The 23682-nt window shown below is 36.0% G+C and overlaps 1 protein-coding gene and 3 non-coding genes across 4 annotated transcripts; all 4 read left to right on the forward strand.

Moving 5' to 3' along the window:
- Positions 1–7568: 7568 nt before the first annotated feature.
- LOC141831158 (ABSCISIC ACID-INSENSITIVE 5-like protein 2) lies at positions 7569–10599 on the forward strand. Its single transcript, XM_074718576.1, has 3 exons — positions 7569–8261; positions 8339–8410; positions 10464–10599. Exons 1-3 carry the CDS (start codon positions 7569–7571, stop codon positions 10542–10544), a joined length of 846 nt encoding a protein of 281 aa, XP_074574677.1. The 3' UTR covers positions 10545–10599.
- A 9755-nt stretch (positions 10600–20354) lies between these two features.
- LOC141831289 (small nucleolar RNA Z101) lies at positions 20355–20456 on the forward strand. Its single transcript, XR_012602034.1, has one exon. It is a non-coding gene; the product is annotated as a small nucleolar RNA Z101 (small nucleolar RNA).
- Positions 20457–20524: 68 nt separating this feature from the next.
- Positions 20525–20614, forward strand: LOC141831290 (small nucleolar RNA Z102/R77). Its single transcript, XR_012602035.1, has one exon. It is a non-coding gene; the product is annotated as a small nucleolar RNA Z102/R77 (small nucleolar RNA).
- A 187-nt stretch (positions 20615–20801) lies between these two features.
- Positions 20802–20943, forward strand: LOC141831293 (small nucleolar RNA snoR74). Its single transcript, XR_012602038.1, has one exon. It is a non-coding gene; the product is annotated as a small nucleolar RNA snoR74 (small nucleolar RNA).
- The last annotated feature ends 2739 nt before the right edge of the window (positions 20944–23682 follow it).

Raw genomic sequence — 23682 nt, forward strand, 5'->3', positions numbered from 1 at the left:
TTTTTTTAGTCAGTTCATAGGGGTATTGGAGACAAGTGTTACTGTATTTTCAGACCTCAAGAGATATTCTAAAACAATCACAAAGTGCTCAAAGCAAAATTTTCATTTGTATTTGTATCTTTATTTTATTTTTTATATTTCTTGTATAACAACAAACGTTGTAAGAGATTTCTCTGCCTTTGAAAGGTATCTGATAGGGAAAGAACTAATGGTGATTTCTTTAGGATGATAGATCATGGAGTAGGAATCGGAGGTTCCGAACCACGTTATATTGGTGTGTTGTGCATGTGTTTTACCTTGTATTTTGTTTCTATTCTTTCTGTTGTGTACGAACACATATAGATGAGCACAACAATTAAGAACGAATACGAAATCAAAAATCACTATTCACCCTCCTATAGCATCATCAACAAGCTCAATAAAGCTATTGATTGCATATTCATCAAATATGCTTATAACAACAGTGCTTACCAATTCTTTGTGTATAAGTCTCAAATTCTGAACATACACAAGTGTAGGACCGTTGCATGCGAGAGAGGGGGTGAATCTTGTTCATTCGTTCATTCGTTTGATTTTGTCTTTCTATTAAAGAAAACTAGCAGCGGAATTAAATAAATAAAATAAAATGACATGCGGATTTATTTGGTTCTCAACTCCCTAGGATCACATCTAAGATATAAGTACGAGAGATGCTATTCCACTAATAGTCTCTTTTCGGAACTCTTTTTAGAGGTGAAGAAATCTATCTTATAGTCAAAGTACAAGAACAAACATAAAGAGTAAAGAGTAATGCAAATTGAAACACAAACACTCGAAGTCGATCTGATCTGGAAGTCCTGAATGCATCGTACCCCTTCTCAAACTTCTCCGATTGCACGAGCAGAGCTTCGGTCGCGTTTACAAGCACAACAGAGTCTGAGAGTAATAGTGAATTATTATTCCTTGATGTTGCTTGTTGAGGGCTTATAAAGACTCTTCTAAGCACCCGAATCTCTTTCCTGATGCTCCAGACCGATTCAATCCGATCTAACTCTATTGGTCTTTATCCAGTCAAGTCTCATCTTGGTCCAGACATCTAGAATATTATCTGGGCACCTGGAGCTGCTCCTGGTCCAGGCACCGGGACTAGATTAGGACGCCTAGACTGTTCGAGCGCTTGGAATATGATCCGAACGCTGGAGCTGCTTCAACTTAGTTTGATCTGAGTTGACTTTAGGCTTGATTTGGATGCATCTGTTTGCTTCTGTCATGCTTTCTTAGTCTTGCTTTTAGATCTTGGTTCCTGCAAGATATACATGCACCAAATAAGCAAGCAACCTAAGGTTAACTATAGTCTATCTTACCTACTAGGCTTACTTAAGTCTTACTTTATATGTTTAAACTACTAGGCTTACCTAAGGATTACTCCCCCAAGATTTTCTTTTGCCAAACATCCGATCACTCTTGACCTGTTTGGACTTATCCTTGCCTAACCTCCAATTAGGACTAGTCACTCGGTAGACTTTCCACTTGTCAAACATCTGGTCACCCTTGACCTGCTTGGACTTCCTGCTCAGCATCCAATCCTTTGACCCCTAGGACTTTCCTTTCAATGTTCGATCCTGGCTGACCCATCGACTTGTTAGACGTCCGATCGATTAACCCCCCTAGGCTTTTCGCTTGGTGTTCTCGATCTGCCAAGTCTTCCTTGTCCAGTCCCACTGACCAGGACTTCCTTACCTAGCCTCTAACTAAGACTTCCCTTGCTAGTCATGTTGTCAACTTTGACCTTACTAGATTCACATCCAAACATTATATTTTGTTTAGATCAACCATTAATCAAACTGACCAAACCTAGGTATATTGTCAAATATTAAAATCCTAGAGGCAAACTGCACTAACAACAAAAACTTGATAATTGAATTAAGGAATATGTTGTTCTTCAAACATGTGTTTCCATGTAAGACCCTAAAGGAAGAGAGTTTCTCAAAACGAGTATGTGGAATACAAGAAGATGAACAAGATGAGCCGAATGAGGTTGAGCTCAAACAAAGTAAAAGAGCTCGTATAGAAAAATCATTCGTATGTCGGAAAGTGAACCATAAAGTTATTTGAAAGCTATAAGCTCTTCTAAAGGACCTCAATGGAAAGAGACAATCACATCTGAAATTGATTCAATCTTACAAAATTACACTTAAGAACTTATGAATCTTTCTCCAGAAGTAAACCACTAGGTTGTGTGTGGATTTTCAAATGGAAAATGAAATCAGATAGAACGATTGATAAATATAAGACAAGATTGGTAATTAAAGATTATTGACAAAGAGAAGACCTTGACTACTTTGACACTTATTCTCCAATTATGATAATAACATTTTCATCAGAGTATTGCTAGCTATTGTCATTTTATGGAATCTGAAAATACATCAAATGCATGTAAAAATAAATTTTTTTCTTAAAAGAGGAAATTTACATGCAGCAACCTAAAGGGTTTTCTACCTCAGGACAGAAAAATAAGATTTGTACGTTGATGAAGTCGTTATATAATTTAAAACAAGCTTTGAAATAGTGATATAAAAAATTTGATAATGTCATAGAGGAAAGTGGATTCAAGATTAGTGAATGTGACAAATTTGTCCACATTAAAGCCACATGAAATGACTATGTCATTTTATATTTTATGTAGATGACATACTTATCATTAGAAGCAATGATAAAACGATTAAATCCATTAAAAATATGTTGAACTTAAGATTCAATATGAAATATATGAGCCTAGTTGATGTACTTTTAGGAATTCAAATTCTTACAATATCAAAAGGACTTGTTTTGAGTTAGTCCCAATATATGAACAAAATTCTTTAAAAATTTAACAAAAGTGATTCCATGTTGTATTAACTCTGATGAATACGACCTAACATCTATAAAAAAATAAAGGTGAGCATCTCTCATATAGAGTACTCCAGAATAATTAGAAGTCTGATATACTTGATGAGTTGTACATGACCAGACTTATTTTACGTAGTTGGCAAATTAAGTAGATACACGAGTAATTCCCGTGTTGAACATTGAAAAGGAATGCAAGAGTACTGAGGTAATTAAGGTATAGTGATGTTTATGGGCTACCTTATACAAGATATTCTACTGTGATTAAAGGATATAGTGATGCAAATTGTATATCTGATGTAAAAGACTCAAAAGTCTGCTAGTGGATATTTATTCACATTGGGAGGTGCAACTATTTCGTGAAAATCTTCTAAGTGGACTATAATAACTAGATCCACGATAGAATATAAGTTTGTAGCCCTTGATAAGTGTGGTGAAGTGGTTGAATGACTATACTAATTTATAAAAGATATTCCTAGATAATTGAAATATGTGTCAACAATTTGTATATATTGTGATAGTCAATCGGATATTGGATTGATCTAGAGCCATTTGCATAATGGTAAGTCTAGACATATATGTCGAAGATATAATACTATTAGACAACTATTCTCAATTGATGTTATCATTATTAACTACGTAAAGTCAAAAGGTAATCTAGCGGATTGTTAACCAAATGGTTAAATAAAGAATTAGTTGCATGCTCTTCGAGGGGAATAAGATTATTGCCTATGAAGCAAGTTTGTGCAAAGAAAACTCAACCTGTGATGATTGAAGATCCTAAGAACTAGGTTTAATGTGACAATCTAACTACACTGACTTAATAAATCACCGTGGGGGAAATTACCCAACGGATTAGTGATATTCGTCAAGGATAGAGGTTAAGCCATTGGCTTTTAATGATCTTGACGCTTTCAAGAGGAGATCACTTATGTGTGAGAGAATTGAGGTCGATTCAAAAAGAATTCAAAGACATAATTCTTAGAACCTCTTATAGAACTAGGTGTATTCATGGTCAAAAACGAATACAATCATGAGAACTTAGCTATATTAGGGAGAGTCTCGGATGAGATATGTTGAAACAAATGGTAGAACACTTTAAAGACATTGAGTTTATTGATCAACAATAAAGTAAATATATATTCACAAGGGAAGACTCAAAAAGTAAAATCTATCTATCTCATATATGTGGCAAAAGGTAAAACCGTCACCTTAGCAACCCTTCAAGTGCGATCCCACACAATCTGGAAGGGGATAAATCATAGGGGGCTTTACCCTGACGGAGTGACCCTTTGCATGGGGGAGGTCTGTTAGTGAGAGCCCTAGAGCCAATCATTTGATTATTGTTGTATGGACTCAAATGTATCATATTTCTATATTTTATAAAGGTATTTTGTGGTTATTATACTTATTTGTATTAGTGCTATATAACTAAGTGTAATAATGTCCTTAAGTAGATCGTTCGTATCTATATCAATCGATTGGTTGAATCGATAGTGAGATGATATAGAGAATACTACTCTAAATGATTTCTAATCAAGTATTAACATTCAAGGACAATGTTAATGCGGCGAGACTAGCATGTAGGTCAACATGATGACTTGATCTCACAAGTCATGGATATGAGATATCAAGTTGACACATGGGTATGCATTGGAGAATGTATACTGAATGACCCGTCATGAGAAAGTATCATGGATCGTTATATGAGTGTCATATACTTTCTCATGTGACTATTAGTATGACTATTAGTCCTTAGACCTGAAGTCACCATGGTTCCCTACATAAGGAGTTACTTACTTTAGCTTCGTCAAACGTCACCCGTAACTGGGTGGACTATAAAGGCGATTACTGGGTATGTAACAAATTATGCGGAGGGATGTGAGTGATGTAGATGGGATCTATCCCTCTCATATAACGGGAGTGATATCATAGTTCTTGATAGAGTGAGACAACTAAAGTGCATGACCATGCCCAAATGAGTCAACATGTGATGTTGAGCTCGTTTGATTGTAGTAAGTCTACTTGGAGTTCAAGACATAGATTGATTAGAGGATGACACGGTCTATGCCTCGGTTTAATCAATCATGATATCATGGATAGAAGGACATTTGTTACATATTGTGAAGAGTCACAATTAGTAGTCACAATGGTGATGTTGGATCTCAACATTCTTATAACTTGGGTAGTAGTGATGTGTTGCTAGATACTGCTCACTACTTATGCACCTAAATGAGTTTAGGGCATTGCCAACGTTACAAGAACCTATAGGGTCACACACAAAGGACAATTAGGTGAAAATTAGGTTCATATGATGAACCAAGAGAATAGATTCATGTGATGAATCAAGTTGGGTTAAGTGTAATCCAAACTAGACTAGTAGAGTTGATTTGATCAACTTTGGGAGATTAGAAGTCAAGTTTGACTTGACTTGAGAAGGAGAATTTTATAGTCAAGTTTGACTTGACTTTGGGAGTCAAGTTTGACTTGACTTTTTGTCATGTCATCATCTATGTTGACTTGACTTATGACACCTCATGGTCAATGTTTGACTTGATCATTTGACTTTGAGGTGAGGTGGCATAAGAGGTGACCAATGGTGATGCTCCATATCATCATGGATGCCACATCATGGGGGTTACAATTAGAGTTTGTAACCTAAGGCTTTAATGGGATTAATTAGCCATAAATGGCCTTGATGTGACAAGCCACAAGAGGATGAAAAGGTGTGCTTTTTGTTGTTAACGTGAACTCACCTTTTTGGCTCTCCTTGGTTTTTCTCTCCTTTTCCCTCTCCTCTCTAGCCATTGCCAAAATCTTGTTTGGTTTTGGTTCCACCGATTGTCCGTGTGGATACTTGTAGAGGAGCGGCACTTGACACTTTCGAGATCCGGCACCGTTTAGACGAGCGGGATTAGCGAAGGGATATGCATCAAGGGTAACTTCTTTTTCATGTAGATCTAGAGTAGATCTAGAATATAAAACAAGTTTTGCAAAATTTTTTGTTCGCACAAATCCTTTGGCATGGACTTCCGAGGTTTCCACAACGCAAAAAGCGTTTTTTGCAGCTCGGAAAGTCCAATAAGGTCAGGAACCCAACAAGCTCATGTATGATTCAATTGTTGGATGCTATCACATACTCCCTCAATTTTCATTTATATGTGAAATTGTTGGAAAAAATGAGTGAAAATGGATAGATAAGAGGACTCTAATGTATGAAAGTTTAATCCCATATTGGGAGTTTGTGACAATGAAAGTTGGTTTATAAAGAATCAGAATCTTTGATGTTGTAAATATGAATGAGTGAGAGACTCTCTCTCATGTGCGCCCTCGTAGGGGTTTCAAATCTAAGGGTATTAATGGTTGGTTGTTGGCGTTTCATATGTACAAATTACATCCACCTTCTTTCCCCCACCTCTTTGCCAAGCAATTGACAACTTTTGTGTCCTATGATAGCATTCAAGTACAAGTTCCATTCGCCATGAACAACTAGCGTTTAGTTGCGATTGCGGTTTTGTCGTTGCATCTTGGAAAACAGTAGTTCAACATAACCTCAAAGCATCATCGGAGGGGACAAACACATGCCTCAGTAGTGTTCAACGCACATTCCTCTTTGACTCAATAGTCGAGCAACTCCTGTGTAAAATCTCAAATGAGCAATTCTTATGCAAAATACCAACCAATACTTAGGTAGTTGATTGGATATAGAAGGAAGTTTATTAGGACGACTTTCGGTTCACTCGGGAATCTCAACACATTAATCTCGGTGAACCCGATGCAATGTCCTCCCCCATAGTGGTCAATTGTAGTTTTTTGATTTACCTCCTCATAGATGATCGTGAAATTAACCGTATAGAGCCATCTCACATCATTTAGGAGCAAATCAATTGATATCACACAACAATCAATTGATACATCTCTTCAGTATTCAACATTCGTTTTCAACACATAGACGACTTGACTCACTCAAATAGTCAATTGGTCTCGAAAGACAATTGATTGGTGAATCATTTAGCGTCCAACCTCTCAACATATAGCTCAGTCAAGATTGTCATCCCATTCAGACTCAGACTACCTACGCTTCTCGAGCACTCGAGCCGGTTTGATACATGAGCTTGAGCTCTTGAGAGGTCTACATGATTAAGAACTCTACTTGTTCGATTATCCCAGTAGTGCTCGGACTCATAGCGGCGACATCCTCTGGCAGTAAGTCACGCAACTCTGACAACAATCTCATAGGAACTAAGATTGTATAATAGGTACTACTTGGCTCTTCTCACCTTCCAAGGCTGTGCCGATCAATTGCAGAATGACAACATGATCAGTACAGGAACTTGATATTCTGTTTCATGTATCATTGGATATACCAATGGAAAGAAAGCACCAGTCGTCTGAGTTAGCTCTGATAAGTTCAGGTGTGCCCCTGTACGTCCACCTATAAATAAGCCAAGAACCAACGCTTGCTCTTTCTCGGGGCTCTCTCCACCAGCTTGCAGACTTAGTACCTGCCAACTGCCAAGTCGTGGTGTGACGGTCCAATGAGATGATGACTGCTGCTGCTGCTAGATTCTGATCTGTTTCGATCAGGTATGCCGCGCTCGTGCTTCTTTGAGTTGCTCGTGGATTTGCTGAAATGGCAGTCAGGAGTGTTTTTCTTTTGATCTGTTGTACGTGCAGGAATCCAGCTGTTGGAGCAAGTTGGCATGGCCATGGCGGCTCAGGGCGCGGACGGAGCGGAGAAAGAGGCGCAATCGCAGAGCTTGAGCGGGCAGGGCTCGGTGTACAACCTCACCCTCAGCCAAGTCCAGAACCACGTCGGCGAGCACTTGCCCAGCATGAACCTCGAGGACCTCCTCCGAAGCGTGTTCCCTGCCGGAGAGGACGGCCGCTTCCCGGCGGCCGATGCCGGCGCCCTGAGCAAGAAGACGGTGGACGAGGTGTGGCGGCAGATCCAGTGGGGGAAAGAGCAGGAGAGGCAGCAGCAGCCGAGTCTGGGGGAGATGACCCTCGAAGACTTCCTGTGCAGGGCCGGGGCGGTCGGAGATGGGCCGAATGAGGGAGGCGGGTACCAGGTTGCGTTCGGGCCGACGGCGCACTGGTTGCACCAATGCCATCCGTGGCGGCGGAAGCAGCAGAAGCAGAAGCAGAAGAGCATCACCGGAAGCAGCTACGCGTGCCACCAGCCTGCTTCCCAGCCACTTGCTGCAGCCACCGGGAGCATGTCGGAGACCGCGTATCACGAGGGCGGAGGAGCCAATTCCTCGCCGTTTAATCCGCAAACGCCGAGGCGGAAAAGGGGGCACTCGGAAGATGCGGCCAAGAAGACAGTGGAGCGAAGGCAGAAGAGAATGATCAAGAACCGGGAGTCAGCTGCTCGTTCTCGAGCTAGGAAGCAGGCAAGACCTCAAAACTATAGATCGTTCAACTTCTGTATACTTATTCCTTCCTCTGTTTTCCCTATTTTCACACACAGGCTTACACCAATGAATTGGAGAACAAGGTTTCAAGACTCGAAGAAGAAAACCAAAGGTTGAGGAAGCACAATGTAAGTAATCTTTCTTTTAACTCATAAATTGGAGATGCTTGAAAGTATCTTTAGTTTTCACTGAGCATATAGTTTAAAATGATCTTTTCCTACTTGGGGATGAAGGGATATCAATGGCACATCCAGAATCCAAAGATTTTGGATTGCCACCTAAAGCGAATGATCTATGAATGGATAATAAGTAATGCTTCAGTTTAAGGAAGTGCAATGAAGGGGTTTAGGAGCAAGAACTATTGGATTTAAGGCAGGGCACTCAACAAGAAGTTCAAGTATCAGTAACCCCAGCGATCCACATGGTGGTGGATTTGTGGGGTGTGTGGCAGCCATTACGATTGAAGTAGAGGTGATCGGAGAGGTTTGGGTGTCTTAGCGGTGCTCATGGACTGTGCAGTTGTAGTAGGATGTGGTGGTTAAGAGGATTTATTGGTGCTTGCTAGCGATCTATAGGGTGCAATGCATGGCACGGCGATGGGAAATTTAGTCATGGTTGTTGATTGTAGCAAAGGTAGAATCTGCCACTCCAGCAGCCCCACACGATCGGCCCGACAACTATCTGTGAAGAGATAAATCGAGAAGTTGTAGTTTGTTACTGTGGGGAGGACATTTTTCTTTTCTGGCCATTGTAGTGGCCTCACGGTTGGCCGCTGTAGTTGTTGATGTCAATACTCGAGTCGGGTATCGATGTGATCGATTGGGAGTTGATGCGAGGTCGCAGAAAGTGTGGCCAAAATGTGGTAGAGAGGTGCTTATAGTTGATGTAGAATAATTAGCTTGTAAAGACCACCATTGTATAAGCACTCAACAACATATGCTTCTCAAATTGGGTAAAAATGCATACCTATAACTGTGAAAATAGGAAGAACGACACCAAAAAGACTATTACTTTCATAGAGTAAAGCACTAAAAATAGGATCACAAATACCATTGATGTCTAAATACAAAAGTTTTGGTGTAGCCAGGAGAGGTGCTTATAGGGGATGTCTAAATACCAGAAAGTGTAGCCAGGATGTGGTCGAGAGGTGCTTATAGTTGATGTAGAATAATTAGCTTGTAAGGACCACCATTTTATAAGAACTCAACAACATATGCTTCTCAAATTGGGTAAAAATGCAGACCTATAACTGCAAAAATAGGAAGAACGACACCAAAAAGAATATTACTTTCATAGAGTAAAGCACTAAAAATAGGATCACAAATACCATTGATGTCTAAATACATAAGTTTTGGTCAATAAGATGGTAGGCAACGTCTCTATCGAAGGAGATTGTTAGGTAGAATAGACCAGAGGTGTCGGTGACCGCAAGGGGGAACAAGAATGGTGGCTCGGTGGAGGAAGCATCATGGAACACTAAATCAGTAAGACAGTAAAGAAAATATGGAAGAGAGTGATGTCAAATGGGAGGAGTAGACCACAATCATCCTGTAGTCTCCCCTCCAACTAAGAACACAAGGGAAGTGCTAGATGATCGAATCGACTCTACTACCATGCTACACTTTGGGGAAACTTATAGTAGATGAATTGGAATAGAAGTGGTACAAATCAACATAAGATTACTGAGTAATTTCATCGATCAATGAACATGAGGACTCCATGCTAGCATGAGATTTTCCTTCAGAAACTTTAGGAGATATCAGTTTGATACTAGACATGCTCATTTCTGAATGACCTCACTTTTCATTACTCATTCATTTTTGATTTGTGAATTGTGTTTCCTGGTAGAACATTCTCACTACTGAAATATGGCACATCTATTCTTCGATTCTCCCTGAGATGGTATTCATGTTCATATCTAGATGATTTATTATTGATTGTTTATATATTTTTTTGTTTAATATATGTCAACTTTCCTATTTTTGCTGAATGGAATTCTTGCAGAAAATCTTACCAACTGATAACTCATTATGCCTTAGATTTCAGTGAAAACTACATTCCTTCACTATGCAAACCCTTTTTACCCCTTTTGAGTGAACTAGAGGAGTAAATCCTAATGACCATCAAAAACTAAATATCCAAATCTGCTGTGAAGCTAATCTTGTTCCTAAACTGGTACAGGAGTTGGATGCCATGATCCACCATATTCCGCTGCCTGACCCAAAGCAACAACTACGTCGAACAAGTTCGACACCTTTCTGATCTGTTCAGGGAAGGATTTGCATGATTTAGTTTATTGAACTTGTATCGGGATGACTTGCTTACATGTTGAATCAGTTAAGAACTGGATTGAAATGTTAGATTGCAACAATCTGATCTTGCTTCTTTGAGTTTTGGTTTCATTTTGCTCTGAACGTCCAAGGACAGGATAGAGTACTGAAATATAGGGTATGCATCTTTTGTTCTGCAGTAATGTTACTACATTAAAATTGAACTAAAGGAGGTATATACATGATCTAGTTATCATTGTCTATAAGGCTACATTGGAAAACCGAATGCAATGGCGAACTGAAGGCTGGCCTGAATCCAACACTAAAGTCATTGTCTCTTGCTTGTCGCCGTGAAGCTCCTGTAAGCATAGCAGAATGACCTACTGTAGGGATTGGACAACAATTGTAGTTCTCGTCTCAATGGGGAAGAGAAGTGAGGAAGAAGAGAGTCAAAAATTCTGAACATCCCAAATGAAATTGACTTCTCCCTTGTATACCAAGCCCATCCTATAGGGACCATCCATCATAAAGTTTATAACCTGTTAACAATCCATTAATGTTAACGAATCAGATTATTGGATTTAGTTATTCAATCCACATCTAGTAATCTAAACTCCTATTTCATGCAATATGTATTAGATCACTTAATTGAATTTAATTTTTAATGACTATTATTGTGTTGTTAATTGCCTATTAGCCCACCAAATGGAGATTTAAGTCTTTAATCTTTCACATGGGCTATATGTGATACTGTATACACTACACAACATCTTAATTGAGCTCAATATGTCAAAACTTTATGGATTAAATATCCCTTTAAACAATCTTGTCTATTAAGTCCATTAGTACAGAATTAAAAAAAGTCAAAGTTACTATAATAAGACCCATAAGTAATCACAATAGTAATTTCATTGCGATATAAATTAAATATGGATGTGTAGTATAAAAATGATACGAAATGTGATTTGTACATGCTCATTTTCAATAGTCCTCCTTATGATCCAAATCAAGTCTGAATCATATTTACCGATACCTTATGCTAAAATCACAGTAGTAAATCATGATTTAACCTTATGACTCAAAATAGAGTTGTATATCATATTTATAAATACTGTATGCAAAATCATAATCGTAAATCATAATGTCTGTATGTCAGAAAGTCAAAACCTTATACACATGTAAAAACTTTAGTACGTATAATAAGTTAAAATTACATGTGTTCATTAATAGAACATTACACAAAATACATATTCCTACCAAATGAGTAATTTATCAAAAGGATGAACCCTCATATTCAACATATGTTAATGAAACACCTTGGGTGACAAACTCTTGGTGAATAGATCCACTAATATGGAATCTGTCTTTAGATGTTCTATCATAATTTAACCACTCTGAACTCTTTCTTTAACCGTCAAAAATTTTATGTCGATGTGTTTAGACTTCAATGAACTACGATTATTCTTGGAATATAATTTTGCAGCTTTATTATCATAGTTGATCCTCAATGGTCTGTCAATGCCCCTAATAATATGTAATCTTGTGATAAGGTTCTGCATTCATATCTCATGGTTGGAAGCTTCGTAGCAGGCTATAAATTTTGCCTCATGTGGAAGTGACTATTAGCGTCTGTTTGACACTTTTTCATGATATAGTCCCTCCTGCCAACATCAAGACATAACCTGAGATGGACCTCCTATTATCTAAGCATCCAGCAAAATCAGAGTTTGAATATCCAATAATCTCCATATAACCTGATCTTCGATATATGAGTATATAATCTTTAGTTCTTTACAAATACCGCATACCCCTCTTTATAACTTTTTAATATTCTGGTCAGGGCTACTCAAATATCTGCATAATATCCTCATAATGTACATAAGATCCGCATGCGTACATATTTAAGCATCCATTAAACTCCCTAATGCTGATGCATACGGGAATTGTTGTATTTCTTTTATCTCAAGGTCATGGCGTGGACACTGCAACAAGCTAAATCTATCATCCTTTGACACAGACGTGTCTCTAGGAGTACAAATTTTGCATGTCATATCGAATAAACACCTTTTCTATATAGGTATTTTATGAAAGTCTAAGTGTGCACCTTGAATAATCACAAACAATTTGTATGTCTCACATAAAGGATGCATCATCAAAATTTTTCATTTCAAATTCACTTGATAGAAATGATTTGATTTACTTGCAGTAGATCCTTATCATTGTTTGCCAGTAAAATATCATCCATATATAGAACAAATATGATAAACTTGTTTCTATTGAACTTGATATATAAACATTGATCAATTGAATTTTCTTTAAAACCATATGAAGAAACTATTTGATCAAACTTTCGGTACCATTAACGAGATGTCAGCTTTAACCCATAAATGGACTTTCTTAATTTACATACTTGATGTTTTGAATCTTTTGATTCAAAGTTCTCTGACTGCACCATGTTTATAGTTTTCTCAATGTTTCTATTGAGAAATACCATCTTAACGTCCATTTGATAGAGTTTTAGGTCATAATGAGCTATAAATGTCATGCCTAAGAGAGTATGTCATCAAAATCAATGAAAAAAAATTCTTTTTATAATTAATATCCTCCTTATGAGTGAATCCCTTGGTGACTAGATAAGTTTTATACTTTTTGAATTGCCCTACAAATCCCGTTTGATTTTAAATATTCATTTATAACCAATAGGTTTTACCCCTTCAAGTAATTCGACAAGTTCTCAAACGTCGTTGTTCGCCATAGACTTCATCTCTTCTCTTATGACTTTAATCCACTTATCTAGATTAGGATATTATTTGACTTCTTGGAAAAATTTTAGATCATCTTCTAACCCGATGTCAAGCTCATATTCTTAGAGATATATATAATCACAAGACATTGTAGATTTCCTTTCTCTAATGGATCTCCTCAGTGACACTTGTCCGTGAAGTGGTTGAGAGTCATGGTCAATCATAGGTTGAAATACCTCTATTTGAGCCTCCAATTACATTAGAGATAACATGAAAATATCGTGGTCCACTACCCCTTCCGAATGTGTAGCTTCAATTGTATGTGGAATAGTAATCATTTCACTATTAACCGCATCAATAGTTCCATATTAGAATCACCAATATTTTTCTCAAATAATATTTCTCTAACCTTAGTACTTCCACCCTCCTCAATGGATTTTGCATTACCTGTCTCGAAAAAGGATTTACTCAAGAGGTTGAAAAACTTGAAGGCTCTTGAGTTTTCAGAGTATCCTACAAAATGACAGGTAACGATTCTTGCATTCAGTTTTCTTTTGTTAGGCCATAGGGCCTAACCTCAGTTGGACAACCCCAGACATATAGATGTCTAATACTAGACATTCTACCTGTCCATAACTCATTTGGGGTTTTCGTTACTGTCCTACTAGGAACTCTGTTGAATAAGTAAATCACAGTCTTGAGTGCCTCACCTCATAAAAACTCCAATAAAGAATAAAATGTCATCATATTTCTCACTATCTTTTAGGATCCAGTTTCATCGCTTTGCTTTACCATTCTATTGAGGGGTACCAGACATGGTGTATTGTGCCATGATTCTACACTCAACAAGGTATTTGACAAATGATCTAGGATATTATTCACCTGATCCGTCAGATATACCATAGTATTCACCACCACAGTATGATCTTACGACTTTTATCTTCTTACCTAGTTGATTTTCAATTTCGATTTTGAAGGTTTTGAATATGTCCAGGGATTGTGACTTCTCGTGAATAAAGCATAAGTATCTGTATCGAGAATAATTGTCTATAAAGCTAATAAAGTATGTTTGACCATTCCAGGAAGCCTTGGGAAATGACCCACATATATCCATATGTATCAGCTCTAAGACTCTATATATTATATCGTCTCAAACCCTTATTACTTTTGTTAGTTATTTTCCCTTTGATATATTCGATGTAGGTTTTAAAATCTAACAAATCAAGGGAATCAAGAATTCCTAGTGACATTAACCTTTATAGACATTGTTTAGAGATATGTCATAAATGCCTATGCCACAACATGGATGAATTCTCACTCGTCAAACCACACTTTACACCTATACTATGCATTACAACATTACCCCTATGGATTTCAGTGTCTAATTTGTATAATTTGTCAAGGAATCAATACCACAAAATAAAATTTTGAAAAATATTAAAATTTTCATTTTCAAATGAACTAGAGTATCTAGATTTGTCCAAACATGAAATAGAAATTAAATTCTGTCTAAATGACAATGCTACAAATGTATTTTCCAAATTTAAAAGTACATTATTCCCTAAAAAAATTATAAAGACACCTACAACCTCTACTTTCGCATTTTTGTCAATCCCAGTATAGATGAATCTTTCAATATCAATTGACAGTCGGCTTCATTGACAACTCTTTATAGTTACACTCATATGAGTAGTTGCACCCATATCTATCCACCAAGTGTTATTATGTACAATAGCTAGGTTAACTTATGAATTGACAAAGTTGAGAAATTTACCTTTTTTGACATGTCAATTGACATATCTAGGGCAATCCTTCTTCAGATGACCTTTCTTTTTATAAAAATAACAAGTTAAGTCCAGATCTTGTTATTTTTTCACCTTATGCTCTGAAGCCCTAGTCACTACAGGTAATTTACCCTTACTTTTATCATTATCCTTTTCCTCTTTTGTTCGAGTACTGAGATGAGGACGCAAAGTGAGTGCTGTGAGATGTGTCACGTCTTAATCTCTCTTTTTCCTATACACACTGAGCTATAAGTTTATTTGATGTTTATTTCTCCTTTTGAGTTTTATAGCTAATCTTAAAAGGAGTAAACTGTGTAGGTAGTGAGATTGAGACTAGGTTTACAAGCACACTTTCATACATTTCCAACTTTAATGTCCTAAGCATTGTAATTAAATTTTACATCTCCATAATGTACTCCTTAATACTACTCTTCCCATTATACCACATGGATGCCAACTTCGTAAGAAATGTGGTAGTTTCAACCTTTTTGTTTGAGGCAAATCGGTCCGCTAATTCCTTAATGAAGGTCTTATCATCTTCATTTTCAGTAATCGAACCTCTAATATATTCTAGAATTGACATCTTTATGATTATAAGACTCGTGCGATTAGATCGCTCCCACTTGCCAAAATCACGTTTTGATCCACAGAGGAATCACTAGATAAATGTGTAGGGTGATTGTGTCTGAATGCAAAGTCTAGATCCATGCAGATATTGAGAGTGCTATATAAACAAAAGCAACAATTTACAAACAAGACAGGTATATTCATAGATGTGCAATAACATAAATGCAACATTCAAAACATACAACTATATGTGTATTGATCGAGATGCTAAGTGCAATATTACATTAAGTCTTTGGATTAAAATATAATTTTTTAGCAGTACTCTTCAAATAACTCATAATTACCTTTATCTGTCACCTAACTTACCTTCTTTTGGGCCGATGCATTATGCATATGAATAACTTTATTTATGAGCTTTCTTAGTTAGCTTATGTTTTTGCGTATCATTCATAACACTTCTAATCGACCACGCAGTGCGCCTTCCTTTGGGCCAACACACTACGCATATGATTTAAAAGTCAAATTGATTTGTGAACTTCCTTAAATATACATTCAGCATAAAGAAGGGTTTTTCTTTGGACCAACCATTTTTAGTATGGATATATATCTAACTACGCAAATACCCCTAACCTACTTAATAATTCTAGCTTTGGTGATAGTATTTGCTCGATTAAGTGGCAAGTGCGAAAAAGAATACAAGAAAAAACTATTTAAAACACAGCTAATCATCTATCAATCGATTGATATCATATATCAATTGATTGGTACTGCCAACAGTTGACTCCTAGCATTTGCCAATCAACTGATACACAGTGGCGGAGCTACTGGTGGGCTAAACTGGGCCATGGCCCAGTCTTTGTAAAATACAAGAAAAAAATAGGATTAATGGAATTAGGGTTTAAAACTTGTTAACCAGAATTTGTAAAGCCGCAACTTTTCATCTCCCGAACCGCGAATTCCTCTCTCCTTCGCGACGCAGCTTTTCTTCTTCCGCCCGAAATAGCAATCGGGCCTCTTCTCCGCCGCCTTTGGGAGGTTGCTGTCTGCCGCCTCTTCTCCGCCGCCTTTGGGCGGCTGATCAAGCGGATCGTCTCCTTCCCCGCCGCCTCCCTCCCTCTACCCTTTTCTGTATCTTCTTCCTGCTCTTGCTTCAATGATCTGGAGTTTGTGCTGTGTTGCTATTGAATTTAGTGGAGATTGGGAGGTCGTCGGGATCGATCTGTGACACTGACAATTAATGTCGGAGTTTTTCTGAAACCCTAGATCGAGGATACATCATACAAGGTACTCTCTTTGTTTTCTCCCTATTCGGAATATTGCAACTTTACTATTTTATTTTGGTGGAAGCAGAAAAACTTGATCTTGTTCTTTATTATGCTTTCCTGGTCTTGAGATGCTTTAGTTTATGGTAGACAAATCTATTGCAAACTCTCTATGTGATCGTTCGTGACAAAAAAAAAACTTTTGAAGCTGTACATTAATCTTGTCTATTTGGTTTGATCTTGTTCCACTTGTGAGTAATGTAAATAGTTTGTCACTCAATCTATTTGTTTGTCTAGGAATTTAGTGTTGATATGATGCTCAATCTCACAAAAGTATTCCTTTTTTTTTGGGTCAATACTGCCACATTGTTTTACTGGTTTCATCTTAAACTTTCCTCGAAAATATTATGTTTCCTGTATTATTCTTCATCTTAAACTTTTTGGGTTGGATTTCTGAATTTGATGGAGTTTATAGATCGATTTGGGAGATCGATCGGTGAAGATTGTGATCGGTGAAAATTTGGCCCACCCTTTGGAAGAATCCTGGCTCCGCCCCTGCTGATACACCTTATATGTCAAATCTTGGACACACTAGTCGATTACCAATGAACGATAATTGACTGGTCTACATCAGTCGTACTCACCAATCAAGTTGGAATTATTCTGTGCGCGAGTTTATTCACATCAGTCAACTAATCCTAAGGACCTGTCAATTGATAATATTAGTCGAATTGTCTAGTCAAGCTAGAAATGGTTTATGGACGATCTCAAGAATACCAGTCGATTGGTCCTTATAACAGTCGTCGATTGGTAGCATCGGTCGAACTACCCAATCGAGCTAGATGCATTCTGTGACAGTTGACTCGTCCTTATGATAGTCGATTGTTGGTCATTAGTTGAACTACCCAATCGAGCTGAAACCATTATGTATGCAACCTTACGAGCAACAGTCGACTGGTTGACATTGGTTGAACTGACCAGTCAGGCTGAAAATATTTTGTATGCAAATTGTAGCCTAGCAGTCAACTGGAAATCCTTAGTAGTCGACTATCAGTTGTGAGATTCATTTTATCGACTCGCACAAGTGTCGTTTTGCTTGAGAATGTCAGTGGAAAACCCCTATTCGATCGTCGTTCTTCGTGTTATTCGCAAGATAATATGAAAAACTTGAAATATAAATAAAGACCTAGCCTATCAAATGCTAGATTCGACGAATATACATCGATTCAATCATCCAAATGATATCTAATACAAAATCGATGTATACATACTAAATCATCGAAAATAATCCTTACGTCTTAAAAGACGATAAGCTAATCTTAAACTCTGATACCAATTGAAAGGAATGTGATATATCAAAATTGAACTAAGGGATGTCTTCACATGGTATAGTTATCATTGTCTATAAGGCTACATTGGAAAATCGAATGCAATGGCAAGTTGAAGACTGACTTGAATTCAACACTAAAGTCATTGCATCTTATTTGTCACCATGAAGCTCCCGCAAGCACAACGGAATAATCTTTTGTAGGGATCGAACAACAATCGTAGTCCTCTTTTCAATGGAGAAGAGAAGTGAGGAAGAAGAGAGACAACGATTCTAAATATCCCAAATGAATGTTGACTTCTCTCTTATATACCAAGCCATCTTATAAGAATTATCTATCATAAAGCATGTAATCCATTAACCATTAATTAATATTAATGAATCTGATTATTGGATCTCCATTCAATTCACATCCAATAATCTAAATCCCTTGTATGTATTGGATCACTTAATTGAAATTTAATTTTTTAATGATAATTATTTTATATTATTAATTATAGATTAACCTATCAAATGGAGACTAGCATTTGCTATTCTTTAATTTTTTCAATGAGACGAATATTTTAGAAATTGACTTATGAGTATACTAAAATTATGTTTTGGATTTATGAGATGGGCGAATAAGATTAAAATAAATTAGTCAGGCAAAACTTAGATCATAAAAAAATTATTATAATGTATTAATATTTTTAAAATATTAACATTACTATTGGGTGATCCATTAGCAGCAAATAATGACATATTATTTTTTTAGAAAAATAAAAGTTTAAAAGAAAAATAAAATAAACTTTTAGAATTGCTTTTTTAAAATGTATTATTCAAATCTATTAGAATTATATTATGTGATAGACACTTTTATTTTGATAATTTTATTTTTTAAAATTATAAATGACAAAATAAAATTTCTAATTATAAAATAAAAGTACAGTCTTTTGATGGACTGGAAAGGGCACCCATAGAATTAAGATTGTTGATGAGTAAATAAGTTTGTGTTCAATTTAATAAAAAACTTATTTATATTTATTTAATAATAAAATAACTTAAACACTCATTCACAAAGAAAATAGTTTAAAATTTTTATTCTTATTAAATATATTAAAATATAGTAACTTATATATTTTTACCATCGTAAAGTTTATTATATGTTAAAATTTTAAAAATTAATATATCATCTATCAAATTCAGATTTTATCTAAATTATAAAAATAATATTATCAATTGAACTCGATAAAAATTTTAAATTCTATTTAAAAATAAATAAATTTAAACATAATTAACTGTAGCTGGGATCGAACCGTAGGTCCCTGAGTTACAATTCAGATGTCCTACCGTTGTACAATTGTCCCGGAAATATCTTAACTGTTCAGAATGATTAGAATGTGGATTCACGGTTCGTGATGATGTAAAATTATTATTATTATTATTTTAAAAAATATTATTTAAAGTTATAAATTTATAAAAAATACTGTCAACTCATTCAAACGTTCAAAAAAGGAAAAAAATATATTTCTTTTTTATAAATCAAACTTTCCCACTCTTTCCCGCTCTTCTCTTTCCATCCTTTTCTTCTTTGGATTATGACCGTTGTTCTTTATTTTATTCTCCTTTTAGTTTTTTCCAACGGTAAAATTAAAAAAAAGGTTTAGCCTGCGATTTGAATCGGCTATTCAAATTGCTGGTTCGCATTATTTTTATTATTATATTTGAACCGGAACCAGCCCAGTCACAAACGGACTAGTTCTGATTCCAGCCTATTGACTCGGTTATGAGTCCGGACCGGATGCGGTTCGGACCCGGCCCAGTGGGAGTGACTCGGACGGACGGCTCAGATCGTCCCTATTTGACGGAACCTAACCCTAATTTTTTACCCTCTATATATTCTACAACGCCTCTGGTACTCCAGTCTCGAAAGCCGCGTGGGGAAGATCGACGTCGGCTATCAGCAACAAGCTACGCCCAGCCCCAGGCTATCTCCTTGACTCTCCCTTCCTTTTCTACTGCGTTTTGTTTTTCTATTTGCGTTTGTCATTGATCGACGTATAGTTTCAGATCTCTTCCTCGCTATCTATTTCATTTTTCACTGTTCTTCAACCTATTCAATTGATTTATATATTTGTGAATGGGCTGATGATGATTTATCGATTTTAATGGGTAATTTGCGTCTGAAGCATGTATTCGTGATGTTACTTATCGTATCACCTTGGAGATCTGATGCCCAATTTCTTTATTCTTTTGTCTCTCCTGGTTTCTGATTTCCGAAACGGTTTGCAACATGTTCTATGAATTGGGGATGAGATGATGATGGAATTTTTTAGTTTCCCTATTGGTTTGATAGCCGATATGATGGCTACACCTGTATTAGCTCTATCTGATCGCCAATGCTCTTTATCATTAATTTTTCCTTTTGAATTTAATGAACAAATTCAAATTGTGAGATAAATTTCAAGCTCAAGCTCTACACTTTATGAATTCTACTTGTTTTTTTTTCTCTGGGTCTCGTTTTTCACTGTGATTACGGATATATCAATGGGGATGTTTAGAACAACAACTGCTGTAAACCTAACTATACTATCACGGGCTTGGTTTTTTTTTTACCCACTCATAACAAGCTTCTAAAAAGGTTTAGGAATTTTGTATTCATTGTTATTGGGTGAACTTTCGTAAAATTTTTTCCATGAAAGACGGTTCGATAAACAATGGAACATCCCTTTGCTACTTCTTGCTCGAAGTTTACTATTATATCATGTCATTTTTTTTCAGATGAGTATTATTGTCCGTGTATGAATATGGAGTGCATGAATATGGAGTTCTGGAGAAGATTACATTGGATCTATTGTATGCAATCTTACTAGTAAGAGATTGTTTCTATGATTCTAATCTGTGGTCACCACAAGGTCACACATTAATTTTATTATTGTGTCAAGGTTCCTCTTATTCATTTGTTAGAAATAACAAAATGAAATCTTATTGGCAAACACACACATACCACCCCAGTAGGATTTTTAACAAATCCATCAAGATTATTTAGCTTTGTTTTACAAAATTGACAATCCTCTCATATTCCAACAAGAAACCAATGAAATCACAATTTATACAGTCCTTATTTATCAAACGTTTATTCCCTGGAGAAAAGGCTATATTCTTTTAAATTTCATCACACAAATCTCAATTCTCATACCTAAGCAGTCATTAGTGCTTGTGCTTTAATTCTCATTTCTCATAACTAAATAGCTCAAGAAAATCATCAGTGCTTGGGCTTTCATCCAATACAGTACATCTACAAGAAGGTATTAGCTTATAGGTGTGGTGTAATAGGTATTTAATAGGATGAGATACCGTAGACAAATTAAAGCAGCATTGGTAATAAACCAATCAAACCTTCACTTAGGTGGATTGCAAGGAAGAAGAATACCGAACATATATTTGGTATTCATACATGGAATCGTGGGAATTTTGAATACAAGGGGTATTGAAGATGAGTGAGATCAAAACTTGAGATATTGTTGGTGCATCTTTTTGATATATGATATGGGGATAGTAGAGAAAAAGTTTAAATGAAAAAACTTTTCTTTTCTTTGGAAAGTTCTCCTATATTGAGATTAGAAGGAATATGCTTTAACATTAGAGGGAGAAGAGAAAAGGTTGTGAGAATCTAGATCTCTTCTAATTGTGGTGTAGTTGGAAAATTCTCAAGTCATAGGTGTAGGCAAGCCTAGATGTAAGTCCCGGATGTATAATATTGCATTTTGTTGCATGTGTATGAGCATGCTTAACCATCTAATTTTATCTCTCCTTGTAATCCTTGTATAAATCTTGAGCTTGTAAGAGGGTTTTTCACCTTCATTATTTGATCAAGAAGAAGAAAGCTAGTGGTGTTTTCCGGATTGATCCCTCAATGGATCATAGGTCGTAGAGTAGGAGTTTAAAAGGTTGTCATACCATATTAAACAAACATATTAGTGAACTTGTAATGCAATTCTCATTTATCTTTATTGTCATTGTTAATATTTGTATGTGACTTTGCTAGTCAGAGTAGTATAGAATCTCATTTGCATATTATAACTCCCTCTTAGTCAATTTGAGCAGTGATCTCTTGATATAATTATTTTAGATGTCATCAACTATTGGGTGATAATTTGATGCCATAAATGTTATAATTTTAATGTTTTTAAACGACTAAGAGAAATATATTACAGTCAAATGTAAGTTATCAGTTGACTAGTGTATCACCACTCGTTAACTAATGGCCACTGTGGAAAACAGAAAAGAGCAGTTGACTAATGTAAATTATTATTATGAATATTATTTTAATTTACAATTAGCAAGTTAAAATATGAATCTAAATTTATTATATTATCATAAATAATTCATACACAAATACTATATATATCACATAGTATATAATATTTTAATTTTATTATTATAGCATCAATATAAATTTGTTATATTTTTATAATAGTAAAACTAAATTAGATTCAATCTGAACTCCACCGATCATGTATAAAATTTTTTGCACGTAAATTTTAGCCATTGATAATTAATACCCTCAAGATTCTCATTCAATAATAATAATTATCAGTTGCAACAGTGGTCTCCTTCCAATCAAATTAAACCTAGCAAGTCCATTCTCACTTGCATTTGATGGATTTGACTACTGCTGTGGTTAATTGCCCATTAGGAGTCAAAGTTTGATGCATTTTATAAGCACAATTTCACCCCCACTTGCTCATCAACTGTTCAAATGAATAAAGTGTGTTACATTCTCGTTGTTTTGCCCTTTTTTCCCTGAATCTACATCGATACATCAAACAATAAATTCACACATTACAATTCACAATTCACAACAATCACAATTCACACAGAATTCACAACAATCACAATAGAATTCACACAGAATTCACAACAACCATTAAACTTCGGCAGTTTTACAAAATCCAGTTCAAATGCAGTTTACAAAAACTTCGGCAGATTGGGTTCAAATGTGCAGTTTACAAAATCTGAACTTAAACACCAGTGTCATTACAGTTCGATCATTAAACACCAGAAATCTGAACTTAAACACCAGAAATCAGTGAGCTTGCCTTACAGTTCCATCATTAGAAAGACACCAGTTGTTCAATGGTTCTCCCATGCCCTATACAAGTTCAAACACCAATTTAAATATTGAAAGCACCAAATAGGAAATTTGCAGTGAAAATCAAAGGAAATTTAAGTAACTAAAAGAGGAGTAGATGGCCTTAGCCAACCTGATATACAACTTGCATTTTGTTTAACATACAATATTATTTTCATCATTTCATGTGTCTATCCTATTCATCCTTTTCAATTTGTTGCTTTGTTAAACCAGCTCCAATCAACTTGAAACTAAGCTCAAACAAGATGAATTGGACCTACTCCACGTTTCAGAACTAGCATCAGCTAAATAACGGAATTGAAAAAACAGGAA

The sequence above is a fragment of the Curcuma longa genome, chromosome 6, assembly GCF_044706935.1.
Source record: "Curcuma longa cultivar G26 ecotype Majalengka, Jawa Barat chromosome 6, ITB_CL_G26_1.1, whole genome shotgun sequence".
Lineage (NCBI taxonomy): Eukaryota > Viridiplantae > Streptophyta > Magnoliopsida > Zingiberales > Zingiberaceae > Curcuma > Curcuma longa.